The 14,673-nt window shown below is 38.2% G+C and overlaps 1 protein-coding gene across 4 annotated transcripts in view; it reads left to right on the top strand.

Annotated features, from left to right (window-relative positions):
* The window catches only part of gigyf2 (GRB10 interacting GYF protein 2), a 168,296-nt gene that overhangs the window by 27,241 nt on the left and 126,382 nt on the right, over positions 1 to 14,673 (top strand). For 3 of the 4 annotated variants that reach the window (XM_078563647.1, XM_078563645.1, XM_078563646.1), the window contains exons 3-5: positions 3,139 to 3,268; positions 4,244 to 4,339; positions 5,245 to 5,353. In XM_078563647.1, the coding sequence (XP_078419773.1) occupies positions 3,139 to 3,268; positions 4,244 to 4,339; positions 5,245 to 5,353 (335 nt within the window). Of the gene's footprint in view, positions 1 to 3,138; positions 3,269 to 4,243; positions 4,340 to 5,244; positions 5,354 to 8,965; positions 9,047 to 14,673 lie in introns of those variants that run through there. The other variant, XM_078563648.1, reaches the window with a different exon arrangement.

The raw sequence follows: 14,673 nt of genomic DNA, 5'->3' as shown, positions 1-14,673 counted from the left end.
GCTCTTGCTACTGACCTCTACCCTCACTGAGAGATCTGTGGTGAGGAACTTACTTTCACTGTGCAAATTGATTTGCAGCACTCTTTAACGGGGCTTCCCAGCGTGGAGCTGCAGTGATGAAAAGCACTAAAGTCAAATCATTTTTTAAAAATGGGACAAATTAAAGACTGGGGTGAAGCTGAAATATATTTTTAAAGCATTATTAAAAATTAGCTTTAAAAAAATCTAGCAACTAATCATAATGGATACATTTAAGAGCTCCCCAAATAGAAAATTATCTTTTCAGGGCCAAATTGTTTGTTCAGCAATAGCTATTACTCAAATTGCCATTAAAAGCCCAGTTATACCTGATTTTAAAAATTCTTTTATGGTATGTGAGCATTGCTGACAAGGTCAGCATTTGTCACTCACCCCTCATTCCCCTTGAGAAGGTGATGGTGAGCCGCTGCCTTGAACCACTGCAGCCCATCTGGTGTAGGTACACTTACAGTGCTGTAAGGAAGGGAGTTCCATGATTTGACCCGGTGACAGTGAAGGAACAACGATACAGTTCCAAGACAGGATGGTGGGGAACATGCAGGTGGTGGTTATCCTTCTAGGTACTAGAGGTTGTGGGTTTGGGAAGGTGTAATTGAAGGAGCTATAATGCGCTGCAGTGAACCTGGTGTATGGTGTACAATGCTGCCAGTGTGCCGGTGGTGGAAGGAGTGAATGTTTGAGATGGTAGATGATGTGCCGATCGTATGGGCACCATTTTTCTGGATTGTGTTGAGCTTCTTGAGTATTGTTCGAATGACAGTAATGCCATTGAATGTCATGGGGAGATGGTTAAATTCTGTCATGAACAAGGTGTAACTTTTTGAGGTTGATTTTTGTGGTCAAGAACTGGAATAGAATTCAGAGGTGAGTGTGTCACGATCTGAGCCCATGGCTGACACTCCAGCACAACTTCAGGCCCCAGGCTCCACATGCAGCAGGCTACAATCAGCTCCAAGAAGTGTACTTTAGGCCCTAAGCACCATCCTTACGGTTTCGTCTCCAATTAGTTCTCCACAGTTGGTCTAGGCATACGCATGACCCTATGAAGTATTTACCCTCCTCTATATACATGCATAAGCAGAGAAGGAGTCGTACTTTGTTACAGTCCCCTCCCCTTTTAGGAATTTAAGGACAAATCGTGTTTAACTAATTTGCAGGAGTCTTTCGATGAGGTAACAGAGAAGGCTGATCTGGATAATGCTGTTGATGTGATGTACATGAACTTCCAAAAGGCAGACTTGTGAGCAAAGTTAGAGTTCATGGAATTAAAGGGACAGTAGCAACAAGGATATAAAATTGGTGGAGTGACAGGAAACTGAGAGTAGTGGTTAATGGAGTTTTTCAGACTGGATGAACGTTTGTAATGGAGTTTCCGAGGTGGCTGTGTTAGGACCCTTGCTTTTTCCTGATATATATTAATGACCTAGACCTTGGTGCGCAGGGCACAATTTCAGAGTTTCCTTCCAAGTTTAGTGTCATCACATTGTGAACTGTGAGGAGGATATTGTAGAACTTTAAAAAGGCATAGAGAGGTTAATGGAATGGTTGGACAAGTGGCGAATAAAATTTAATGCAGCGAAGTGTGATAGAACACAGAGAGACAATATTATATAAAGGATACAATTCTAAAAGGAGTAGGAGCAGATGAACCTGGGTATATATGTGCATAAGTCATTGACAGTGGCAAGACAGGTTGAGAAAGCGTTTAATAAAACATATAGAATCCAAGGTTTTATTGATAGAGGCATAGAGTATAAAAGCAAGCAAGTTATGTCAAATTTGTATAGAACACTGGTTTGGCCTTAACTGGAGTATTGCGTCCAGTTCTGGGCTTCACATGTTAAGAAAGATGTGAAAGCATTAGAGAGGCATTAATGCAGAAAAGTTAGGATAATGGCGCCAGGAGTGAGAATCTTCAGTTATGCAGAAGATTGGAGAAGTTGGGACTGCTTTCCTTAGAGAAGAGACGGTTGAGAGGAGATTTGATAGAGGTATTCAAAATCATGAGGGACCTGGACAGAGTAGATAGGGAAAAAGTGTTCTCATTGGTGGAAGTATTGAGCACAAGAGGGCACAGATTTAAGGTATAGTATTGGCAAAAGAAGCAATGGCGACATGCGGAAAATCTTTTTCATGCAGTGAGTGATTAGAATCTAGAATGTGTTGCCTGTGTGTGGTGGAGGCAGGTTCAATTGAGATATTGAAGAGGGAATTGGATTGTTATCTGAAAAATAAGTGTGTAGAGTTACAGGGGAGAAGGCAGGGTAGTAGTACTAGGTAAATGCTCCTACAGAAAGCCAAAGTGGGCCCGACAGACTGAATGGCCGCCTCTTCTGCTGTAACTATTGTGATTCTAATAATTCTGTCAGAGTTCTCGCCATATCAGCTGGTTCGGTTCTGGTTGTGGGTGGTGGGGGGGAAGGGCGGGGTAGGGTATTTGGTGGGAAGGGTGACGCACAGTGCAGTGAATGACAGACCATGCCTTCAAGGATTTCCACATTAATCTGCCCAAGAGCTAAATCCAGATTTTGTGTGCAGTTTCAGAGGGGTGATGACGGTCAATACTGACAGTTCTCTCTCAAAAACCGTGCAAAATCCGGGCCAGTGTATTTTTCGTTGCCATTGTGGTTTGCAGTTCACAAGTAAGTGGGTTGATTAAAGCTTTCACAGTTAGTAAATCCGTCCCACCAAATACGTTCATACAATATCAGTTTATTCCAGAAAATGTAACTTGCCAATTTGTGCGTAATTAATATTGTAATGAAAAGTTACAATATTGAAATATAATTTGAAATAGGACAGATCTTTATTTCCGTTACAGTCGGTGTATAAATAATATTCATGGATAATAGAATACTTTCATCGGGTAGTGAATAAATTTTTATTTTTTTGTGTTGTGGAACTAATTGTGTAAATCTTGAATTATTGGATACCTTTGGGCTGCAGTGACATAATTTTAACTAAACCTACATGTGCTAGTTTCTTCGCTAGTGTCATACAATTTCAGTCGAAGACCATGCATTGTTGCTTGTTGAAATTTTTATAATATTGCGTTATGCCCAAATCAAGGATGTTAAAGTGTGTTCTCTTTTCTTGCAGGCTTCGCGCATTGTCAAGCGGTGGGAGTATTACCTCCCCTCCCCTCTCACCAGCATTGCCAAAGTATAAGTTAGCAGATTACCGTTATGGAAGAGAAGAAATGCTAGCACTTTATGTAAAGGATCTCAAGGTATATCTTAGCAAGACTTTGTAGGTTGCATGGCAACTGTTAGGATTGAAGTCATTGAACAGATCCCTCTCATAAAATTGGTTAGAAACATTCTCAATTCTTTTTTGTGACTTGGTAATTTTGTGACTGCAATCCAGAAATGAGTTGAGAAGTGACAATTCTATGGAACATTTTGAGCTTATGTTCTTTAAGGAAGGGGCCTTACATTTTTGGAATGCATTGCTTCCCTTTGGCTTTGAGGAAAGATGAGAATCAAGTAATTGCCTTGGATGTGAATATAAATAACAATTAGAGCACCAGTGTTTTTGCTTACAATTGCAAGAAAATAAAGGAATTCTTGACCTTTTTGAGGCAAGTTAAGATTCTTGGTTAACAATATTAGATCAGATTTGTGCTATAGGTTCGTACACCTGGAATTGGCAAGTTCCCAAAGTTTAAAATCAGCCTAAATTCTCTCTTCCATCTTCATGAATAACTATTTTTGACCACTTTTAAAGAAATACTTCAAAAGAGTCCCTGGGTATGATAGCTTACTCAATGATAATGGATTGGTTTGGGTTTGATCTTGTCACAATGTCTGCAGTATTTTCCAGCCATGTTCAGATTCACAAGGCCAGACTCTTGACAAAACTTGTATTTTTATCCCAGGCCTGTTTTTACACATTGACAACTTTGTGTAGCTTTTTTCAGGGTGAGGCAGTTTGATTCTGTTAAAGTCTTTGTTGAAAGAGTAACTGGAAATCATATATTTAAAGAAGTAGTACTGTTGCAATAGAGGTACTGCAAATGTTTTGTATCTCTGCTAGTTTAGTTTTAACCTTCATTTTTAAAAATCTGTGGATTAATGCACAATAAGTAGCTGTGCTGGCTCAACTTTTTTGTTTTGTCTGTAATCCTTTGTACAACGCAGACATATTAAGAGCCCTGTTACTATTTCACTCTGTTTGACCACTTTAATTCTATTCTGTAATCTAGATTCCAGTAGATCTAACTGATAAGGAGTTTCTTCCTATTTTACAAGAGGAGCCCCTGCCACCTTTAGCACTTGTACCTTTTACAGAAGAAGAACAGGTGAGTGACTATAATAGTGTTACAAATGGATATTCTCCTTTTAAAGGGAAGGGACTTCTTGTTTACGTGTTCTCTTATTCAGCTTGGGAGTCTTTCACAGACTTTTACAATGTCCATAGAACTTTTAAGGATAGTGTACAATAATTTAGCAGATTTATTGTTCCTCGCTTACCCTGAATTATGTTAGTTACACCAATATTAAGTAACCTTTTGGGTTTGTTTACATAAATGAACAGAATGGAGGAAAGAGGAATGATAACCACAAAGCTGCATATTACAGTGGTGGTTATCGAAATCTGGCAGACCTACTTATGGATTAGAAGTAAATCTTTTCTAAAATGCATCTTTACTATTACTTTTGTGGTCATTTCAATTTAAATAACGAAGTAACTTGGTAGAAACTAGAATCTGTAAATTAATTTCCTACCTAACCATATTATTGTTTGAATATTGGATGTAACATCAGTTTGTAACCTGGTCAGAAATATATTCAGCACATCTTACAGTGAATTGTATCTCATGCCTCTAAAAGTGCCCAGAAATTGTCACCCAGAATTAATCCAATTTTGTTAAATGCAGTTTGTGAGGAAGATGATTTCTTAGGAGTTGTCTCAGATTTATTTCACCTGGATGAATTATAATTCTAGGCTGTTGTTGGTGTCACCTATCAGAATGAAAATCTGCTCTTTAGTACATTGAATATGAACGAGCGTGTTGTTATTAATTGAAATTTTGTAACATGACAAATTAGCTAGACTTGAGACATTTCTTAGGTGTATAAGACTTAGAAAAAGTCATTAAACACATGCAGTTCTTCAGATGATAGTTTCCACATTTTATTACATTATTTTTGTGATTGCTGTGTCATTAACTGATTTACTTTTGTTCTTTGTTTAAACCATCAGAGAAATTTTTCTATGTCTGTAAATAGTACAGCAGTCCTAAGATTAATGGGAAGAGGTGGAGGAACAGTGGTTGGGGCGCCAAGAGGTAGAAGTTCCTCAAGAGGTCGAGGTAAGCATAAGATATTTAAAGTGTCCCATATTTGGGTATGTCACTTGATGGACTCAACAATTTAAAGAGACCAGTGCCAATGTGTAATAAAAAGAGAGAGTGCTGACAATATTCAAAAGAGCTGGCAGCATCTTGGAGAGAGAAGCAGTTAATGTTTTGAGTTGACTATGAATCATAACTGTTAAGATTCATTTTCGACTCGAAGCATTAACTCTCCACAGATGCCATCAGACCTGTTGAGTGTTTCCAAAACTTTGTTTTTAGTTCAGATTTCCAGGATCCACAGTATTTTGTTTTTATTTTAGTTGCTTCAGTGAGTAGTAATGATTGCAGTAAGAAGGAATTTGCCACAAGTGTGTTTCCATTAAAAGGCTTTGGGAGTAATGTAAAGCTTTTTTGTTTTTCTACTTTGATACCCAGTATTGACATCAAGTACTCCCAGGTGAGGTACAGCATGGGCCAGATGCAAAGTAAAGGACCATGTACAACATATATATGGGCCAGGACAATAAGAGGTAGACATATTTTATTTCCTGCTGAGTGGGATATGGTATTGATTCAAAATGTGACTAAGCAACCAAATCTGGACTACTTTCCTATGAATTTCTAAGAGTTTAAAAATTGCTGTGAGGAAACGCATGGAAAAACGGTTTCACATGAGTGGTTACGATTTAGAATGCACTGCTTAATTGGATGGTGGATACAGATTCAATAGCAACCTTCAAAAAGAGAATTGATAAACACTTCAAAGGGCAATATATTACAGGAATAAGGGGAAAAAGTGGGACTAACTGTATTTCTCTTCATAAAACTTGTGTAACCTCGATAGGCTGGTCTCTTTCTGTACTGTACCATTCTTTATTTCTTAGTTAAGTGCCCATGGTGTCTCATTGTCAGAGTATTCTGGATCATCAGCTGTAGAAGTAAAAATCTGTTGGCACTACACTGATCCAATAAACTTGCAGAAAAGTTAACAATATAAAACAGGACAGAACAAAGTCCAGTACAGAGGACAGATCCTATTAACCAGTACGCTTGTATGTTGTTTATGGAATAAATACACTACTTCTGCTTCAAGAATACAACTAATGTCTTGTGCAGCACTGTCATTATTTGTCCCTAAGGACTCTTCAGTGCACACAAGTAGGCCTGGACTTTGCAGTGGTAATGACAGTGAAATTTTTCGTGATCTTTACGGCACTGAAACTGACAGTGGCTTTGGAAGTCTACACATATGTGGAATAAAGTGGAAATCCAAAAATTCCTGTCAGTAATTCTATACTTCTCCAATGATTGTGTTATTGGCATTCAGCCCCTGGACTGCAATCTTTAGGCAGTCAGTAAATTGCTGAAAACTTCCTGACTTTTACGCCGTTAGACTGTAAGAAATCCTTGAAAACGTTCCACCTTGTTGAATGGAAATCCAAGTACGCCATGTCTACAGGTTCCCCATTAACTACCTTGCTTATTACTGCCTCAAGAAACTTGAATAAATTAGTTTAAGCACTATTTCCCTTTCACAAAGCCATATTGAATTTGCCTGATCAAATTATGATTTTCTAAGTGTCCTGCTATAGCTTCCTTGATAATGGATTTTAGCAATTTCCCTACGACAGATGTTAGCCTGTAGCCTCCTGCTTTCTGTCTCCCTCCTTTCTTGAATAAAGGTGTTACATTAGCTATTTTATAATCCACTGGATCCCTTCGAGAATTTAAGGAATCTTGGAAGATTATAACCAATTCATCTGCCATCTCTGCGGCCACTTCTATGACCGTAGGATGCAGGCCACCTGGTCCTGGGGGCTTGTCAGCCTTTGGATCGAATAGTTTTCTCAGGTGATGGTGATTGATTTAAGTTCCTCCCGCTCATTCACCTCTTAATTTTTCAAGCATATTTGGGAAGTTTTCTGAGTCTTTTACAGTGGAGACAGACACAAAATACCTTGTTCAATACCTCTGCCATTTTGTTGTTTTAGTTATCAATTCCCCAGTCACACACACTAAAGGATATACCTATTTACAACCTACATCAATGGCTTGGATGAAGGGATCGAATGTATGGTAGGTAAGCTTGCTGTCTACACCAAGATAAGTAGGAAGATAAGTTGTCAAGATGAGGTAGAGAGCCTGCAAAGGGATATGGACAGGCTAAGTGAGTGGGGAAAAATTTTGGCTGATCGAGCATAAGGTGAAAAAATATGAACTTGTCCACTACCGCAGGGCGAAAAGAAAAACAGCATACTATTTAAATGGAGAGAGGTTGTAGAATTCGATGGTACAGAGAGATCTGGGTGTCCTGGTACATGAGTCACAAAGTTACTATGCAGGTACAGCAAGTGATTAGTAAGGCAAATGGAATGTTGGTGTTTGTTGCAAGGGGAATGGAATATAAAAGTAGGGAAGTTTTACTGCAGCTGTACAGGGCTTTTGTGGGACCACATCTGGAGTACTGTGTCCATTTCTGGTTTCCTTATTTGGACAATATATAATTGTGTTAGAAGCAATTCAGAGAAGGTTCACTCGACTGATTCTTGTAAAGAAAGGTTGAAGTTGGATCTTTACCCATTGGAGTTTGGAAGAATCTTATTGGAATATATAAAATTCTGAGGAAACTCAGAATAGATAGGCTAGACACCAGGAAGATGTTTTCACTTGTAGGGGAGACAACTAGGGGACACAATTTAAGAATAAGAATAAGTCCTTTTAAGACTGAGAATTTTTTTCCTTGATGGTCATTGCTATGTGCTTTCTTCTCCAGAGATCACTGTAGGCTCAGTCATTGAACTTATTCAAGGCAGAGTTAGACAGATTTTGATAGCCAAAGGGAGTCAAGGGTTTATGGGGGAGACAGGAAAGTGGAGCTGCAACCACAACCAGATCAGCTATGATTTTATTGAATGGCGGAGCAGGCTAGAAGGGCTGAATGACCTACCCCTGCAGCTAAGCCCTATGTTTTGATGCTCCTGTGATTGAGGTGTAATTATTTTTTTAATGGCATACTTTGTTCATAATTACTGCTAAACATCCTCTGAAAGCTAATTTTATATTTGTGGAATGCCAAATTTCTCCATCAACCCACATTTTCAAGATAATCGTGATTAAAAATTTATTTGACTTCCATCTTGATCCAATCATTTTTGCTACCTCAAAATTTAAATAAAGTGGCCATTGTTTTTAGCTTGCTCTGCTGTCTGAGAGAATACTTAAATCTGATCTCTTACCCTGCTTGCTGATGCTAGGTGCTTGGAAATCCCTTTGACTTGGCACCAGATTTAACTAACATTGGGAAAGGGGAAAAAGAGGTTGCTAGATCTTTGTGGACAGCTTCCTTTGAGGTCAGCGATGAGCGCCATTCCTTTGACTGCAAAATCCAGCCCAATGTGTTCTTTAGGGTGCAACAAAAATAGGGCACAAATCCATTAATAAGTTGAACATGATTAACACACAAAAGTTGTCCCTATCTCAGTATAAATAAAATGGTGATTACCGTATTTTTTCAATTATGAAAGAAACAATTAGAACATATCTGTACTATAGCTGTTTGTGTGCTCTGTCTCTCTTTTCCTGCCAAATTTGCCATACTGCCTGCAATCTGTGGAACATAAGTACCATGAAAATGTCTTCACATTTATTGAATGGATAACCATCCCAATTGGAAGAAATTTGGCAGCAGTAGACAACTTTTCTCCAATTGTAAGCCTCATAATCTCTTTCCGCAGTCTGTATTGTACATTAGTTGTCTTTGTGATATTGTATCTGTTATTGACAACTGAGGCTGAACCAAATTATTTGCAACTTTGTTGTCATATTTGACCCTGAGATGAACTTCTGACCACATCCACGCCGTCACTAATACCGTCTTTTCCCACCTCTAACATTTTCCGACTCAGTTCTGTCCCAGCTCATCCGCTGCTGAAGTGCACATCCTTGCTTTTTTTTTACAGTTAGACTTGACTATTTCAATGCATTCCTGGCTGGCCTCCCATATTCTGTCCTCTGTAAACTTAAGCTCATCCAAAACTCTGCCCATGTCGTAACTCTCACCAAGAACCCCGTCAACTGTGAACTTGCTACCTACATTTGCTTCTGGTTAAGCAATGCCTCAATTTAAAAAAAAAATTGTTCCTCACTATCTGTGTAACGTCCTCCAGCCCTAATCCCTTGAGCTATCAGCATTCCTGTAATTCTGCCCTCTTAAGCATCCTTGATTTTAATCAGTTCACCATTGGTCGCTGTGCCTTCAGTTGCGAAGGCCTTAAGCTCAGGAATTCTCTGATCCTCTGTCTCTCTTTTCCTCCCTTAAAAAGCTTTTTTGACCAAGTTTTGGGTCATCTGTCCTAATGTCATTCTATGTGGCTTGTTGTCAGAGTTTTTTTCATAATGCTCCTGTTAAGTGCTTTAGGATGTTTTTATTATGTTAAAGGATTGTATAAATCCAAGTTACAATTGTTGGTTCTCTTCAACCTTTGTCATTAAAAGATTTGTCTTATGCCAGAATGGTTATTCTTGCTGCTGATAATTTCATTCGTTGTTAATTTCATGCTTCGTAAACTTCATTTCTGAATTACAGTATAGTCCCAACCACTTAAAACGTCCATGGTTAAAATGAGCGGTTGCTTATATTGGCCAAAAAGTGAGAACTATTATCATTTTGTAATAATGACCATTTCAAAGTTGTGGGTTAAAGTGTCTTAACGGTTGTGTTTATTTTGGACAGAAACAGCTGTGCTTACTCACTAGGAATCCTTGATCACGTAGGCAGGGGTTCAGTCTTGATTCCAAACAAGAATTTTTTTAAATATAAAAGCTGCTGAATTTTTGTGGGTCTAAATGTATTTTTTTATACACTTAGATGCTGTCCAAGAAAATCAAAAAGCAACTCTTGAACCAGTTAAGTCCAAACACTTAGCAACTTTCGAGTCAAAGTAGAAAGCTCTGGTTGACATCAAACGTCTTCAGTTTCACATTGCTTATATGCGCCATGTTGCTACCTATTGTTTTAAAGGGGTAATGAGTGAAATGCTCTCAAAAAAAAATTCAATCGTTTCCAATATTTATCTTGTCAGAATACATTCTAGGTATGCAGATATAGATTGAATGTGTTCATTTCTGTTTCTAACATTTTTCCATATACCCTAAAATAGCTCATCCGTATCTTGTCTGCAAAAGTGATGTGTAGAAAATGAAGCAGAAGATTTTGAGGAGTAAATGGATTAAAATGATTCTTAATTAATATTGCTGAGTAATTCCAATGATTGTGATTGGCAGGCAAATTTAGTTTATGATTACAGCTATGTTGATATTTATGATTCGTTAACTGTTGCAATTTATTTTCCACGTTTTTCTCTGATCAATACGTGTTACTTCACTATTCTTACCCGAAGTGTTTGTGACTCTTTTCAGCAGCATATTGCTATCATTACCTGCTTTGTAATGCCCTCTAAAGTCAGATCGCTTGCACTGCAAGGTCTGATCCACAATCTTCTCACCCAAAACAAATAATGCAAAGATTATTTGTGGTATCCCAAGGTAACTTGATTGTGTTTGCTTTGATATACTTGATTTAGAGAGGTTTCCTCATGGTGAAGTTGAAGATGTTAAGGGTGATACGAGGTTTAAATGTGGTAATGAGAGGAAGGCCTAAGGACAAATAAGACACCACCAGGAAAGGTGGAGATGCTCAGCAGATAACCTGGCAGAAGAGAACTCTAGCTGGTCTGCTTAACGCCCCCCCCACCCTGTAAAGTGTCATTTTGTTTTGCCTTCCTGTTCTTATAAGTCCATTTTTATCACTTACTTACAATAGCATGTATATTACAAAGCTATGTAAAATGCAGTATTAATGTTAGATCACTAGGTGTCATCATTGGAATGATTTACCAAACAAACAAGACTTAATTCACATTAAAAGGCTGCTGTTGTTATGCCTGTCCTCAGAACAGAGATTTTAGTTACTTAAAAAATGTTGTTAAATATTCATGTTAACTATATACATGTCAGTGTTGGCTTAGTGACTCACTTACTTCCAAATCAGAAGGATGTGGATTCAAGCCTTACTCTTGAGACTTAAAGACTGTCAGAGGTGTTAGCTTTTCAGGTGAGATGGCAAACTAAGGCCCTGTTCACCCCCTTAGGTGGATGTGAAAAATCCCATGCTACTATTTGAAGAACAGATGAGTTTTCTAGTATCCTGGCCAACATATATTTCTCAGCAACACCACTGAAGCAAATAATAGTTTTTATCTGACTGTCTTCTATGTGCAAATTGGCTGCATATTTCCATGCCATGCAACAGTGACTGCAATTCAAAATATACTTAATTGGCTATGAAGTGTGTTGGGACATCCTGAGGATGTAAATCGTGTTATATAAATACAACAATAAAAACAGAAGACTTTGGAAATACTCAGCAGGCCTGTAATGGAGGGAATAAAATAATTAATGTTTCAGATTGACGACTTTTCAAAACTTTCATCAGAATGGAGTTTATTATTTGAAATGTTAATTATGAATCTTTCCTCAGATGCCAGATCTACTGAGCACTTCTAGCATTTTCTGTTCTTATTTCAGATTTTTAGTATCGTTAATATTTTAATTTCCTGTATAAATAAGTGCAGTTTTGAATTTCTTTCCTTTTGCTCATTTTTATTTTTGAGTTTTATGGTCACTATGTTAACTTTTGAAGTTAACTTCCAATACAAACAAGTGGAGTGGGTGCTCAATAGAACACATACCTTCACCATGCTCTGTTAATTCAATGCTATTACAATGGCGCAGCTCTTTGACGGTTTTCCCTGGAAAAAAAATGTTTTTATTAAGATCCTCCATCTCACTGAGGAAGCTTCAGGTCAACCCACATCCAACAAACGGCTCTGAAAACTCCGCTCACAATTTGACAGCTGGGCCAAATTGCACCACGGCAGCTGAGATGATCCACAACATCCTAAAGCAATCACAATACTCTAAATCAAGTAACCCAAAACATTCTTTAAAAAATGTAAGTTCGCCCTATGTCCCAATGTTAATGGATCCTTTAAAAAAAGATTCTAGAATCCAGATCCGCATCTTTGGCAAAACAAATCAATTATTCAGTGGATCATACCCTATCTGTGGACTAAGTTTCATTGAAGCCAATCCATTATTTTAAAAAATATGCTTACAAATTGAGGCGAAAATATTACCTCCGCCCACCTTTTTTTTTAGATGATTTCATGGTCACTGCAGTCATATGACATTACAAGGCTGATTCTCTAATTTGCTTGTGAGAGCTATATTCTCATGATTTGGTAATTTGTAAGTACAGTCCGTAAACAGAGAATTCTATGCTCTGAGGGCCTCTAGTGGTTTTTGAGAGGTAAAAAATACACAAAGGGGAAGGAAAAGTTCTGGGTAGCATTTCTAGATAAAATGCTACAGTTTGTTTGTTTTTTAAAAAATAATGTTTTTTTATTTTGATGTTATGTTTCAGACTTGATGAACCTATCTTATTTAGTATGCGGGTCTAGGTGTAAGGCTTAACTAAAGTTCTCCTCAAAATTTTACCATCATTGGGTCATTTTCTTTTACCCTCTGTGTCACTGACCAAAACTGGAGTGTTACTTTTTGCATGGAGCTTTTTACCTGGATTGGGTGAAGCCTGTCCATAAGAATCACAGTCTCTGTCTTATTGCCTGCAATCATTGGATGATATTGGAGAAATGGTTTATGAAATGCATTGTCAATCTGGCAGACTGAGGATCTTCAGGCTAAGATCAGACAAACTGTGAGGCTCACACTGACCTCTTGGATTTGCACAAATTTTAATTTGAAAGTTTCTACAAAATGATCACTGATCAATAAGTATATTTTTGCAAAAATATAAAGGTTTAGCCTGATGGAGCTAGTCTCCAGTTTAACAGACTTGTCCAATAAACAAAATTTCTTCCTGTCAGAGCAGATGATGGTCATTGGCTCCTTCCCTTTCTTTATCGTGACAAGCTTATGGAGACATGGCTGCAGGGTGACCAGGGATGGGAACTGAACATCCAGGGGTATTCAGTATTTAGGAAGGACAGACAAAAAGGGAAAGGTGGTGGAGTTGAATTGCTGGTTACAGAGGAAATTAACGCAATAGTGAGGAAAGATATTAGCTCTGACGACGTGGAATCTGTATGGGTAGAGCTGAGAAACACTAAGGGGCAAAAAATGTTTGTAGGGGTTGTATATAGACCCCCAAACTATAGTGGTGATGTTGGGAATGGCATTAAACAGGAAATTAGAGACGCATGCAATAAACGAACATCTGTAATTATGGGTGACTTTAATCTGCATATAGATTGGGCAAATCAAATTAGTAACAATACCGTAGAGGAATTCCTGGAGTGTATATGGGATGGTTTTCTGGACCAATACGTTGAGGAACCAACTAGAGAACAGGCCATCCTAGACTGGGTATTGTGTAATGAGAAAGGAATAATTGGCAATCTAGTTGTGCAAGGCCCCTTGGGGATGAGCGACCATAATATGATAGAATTCTTCATAAAGATGGAGAGTGACATAGTTGACTCTGAGACTAGGGTCCTGAATCTGAATAAAGGAAACTATGATGGTATGAGGTGCGAGTTGGCTATGATGGATTGGGAAACATTACTTAAAGGGATGACAGTGGATGGGCAATGGCAAAAGTTCAAAGAGTGCATGGGTGAACTGCAACAATTGTTTATTCCTGTCTGGCACAGAAGTAAAATAGGAAAGGTGGCCATGGCTTACAAGGGAAATTAGAGATAGCATTAGATCCAAGGAAGAGGCATACAAATTGGCCAGAAAAAAACAACAGACCTGAGGATTGGGAGAATTTTAGAATTCAGCAAAGGAGGACCAAGGGACTGATTAAGAAGGGGAAAATAGAGTACGTGAGTAAGCTTGTGGGGAACATAAAAACTGACTAAAAGTTTCTATAGGTATTTGAAGAGAATAAGATTGGTGAAGAAAAATGTAGGTCCCATACAGTCAGAAACGGAAATTTATAATGGGGGACAAAGAAATGGCTGACCAACTAAATACATACTTTGGTCCTGACTTCACTAAGGAGGACACAAATAATGTACCAGAAATGTTGGGTTTAGTGAGAGGGAGAAACTGAAAGAAATCAGTATTAGTAGGGAAATGGTGTTGGGGAAATTGATGGGATTGAAGGCCAATAAATTCCCAGGGCCTGATAATCTACATCCCAGAATACTTAAGGAAGTGGCCCTAGAAGTAGTGGATGCATTGGTGGTCATCTTCTGAGATTCTATAGACTCTGGAACAGTTCCTACAGATTGGAGGGTAGCTAATGTAAC

This window comes from Cetorhinus maximus, chromosome 19 (assembly GCF_964194155.1).
Source record: "Cetorhinus maximus chromosome 19, sCetMax3.hap1.1, whole genome shotgun sequence".
In the NCBI taxonomy this organism is placed as follows: Eukaryota; Metazoa; Chordata; class Chondrichthyes; order Lamniformes; family Cetorhinidae; genus Cetorhinus; species Cetorhinus maximus.
Note: the sequence above shows the minus strand (reverse complement) of the source record. Positions and strands in the feature narration are given on the sequence as shown.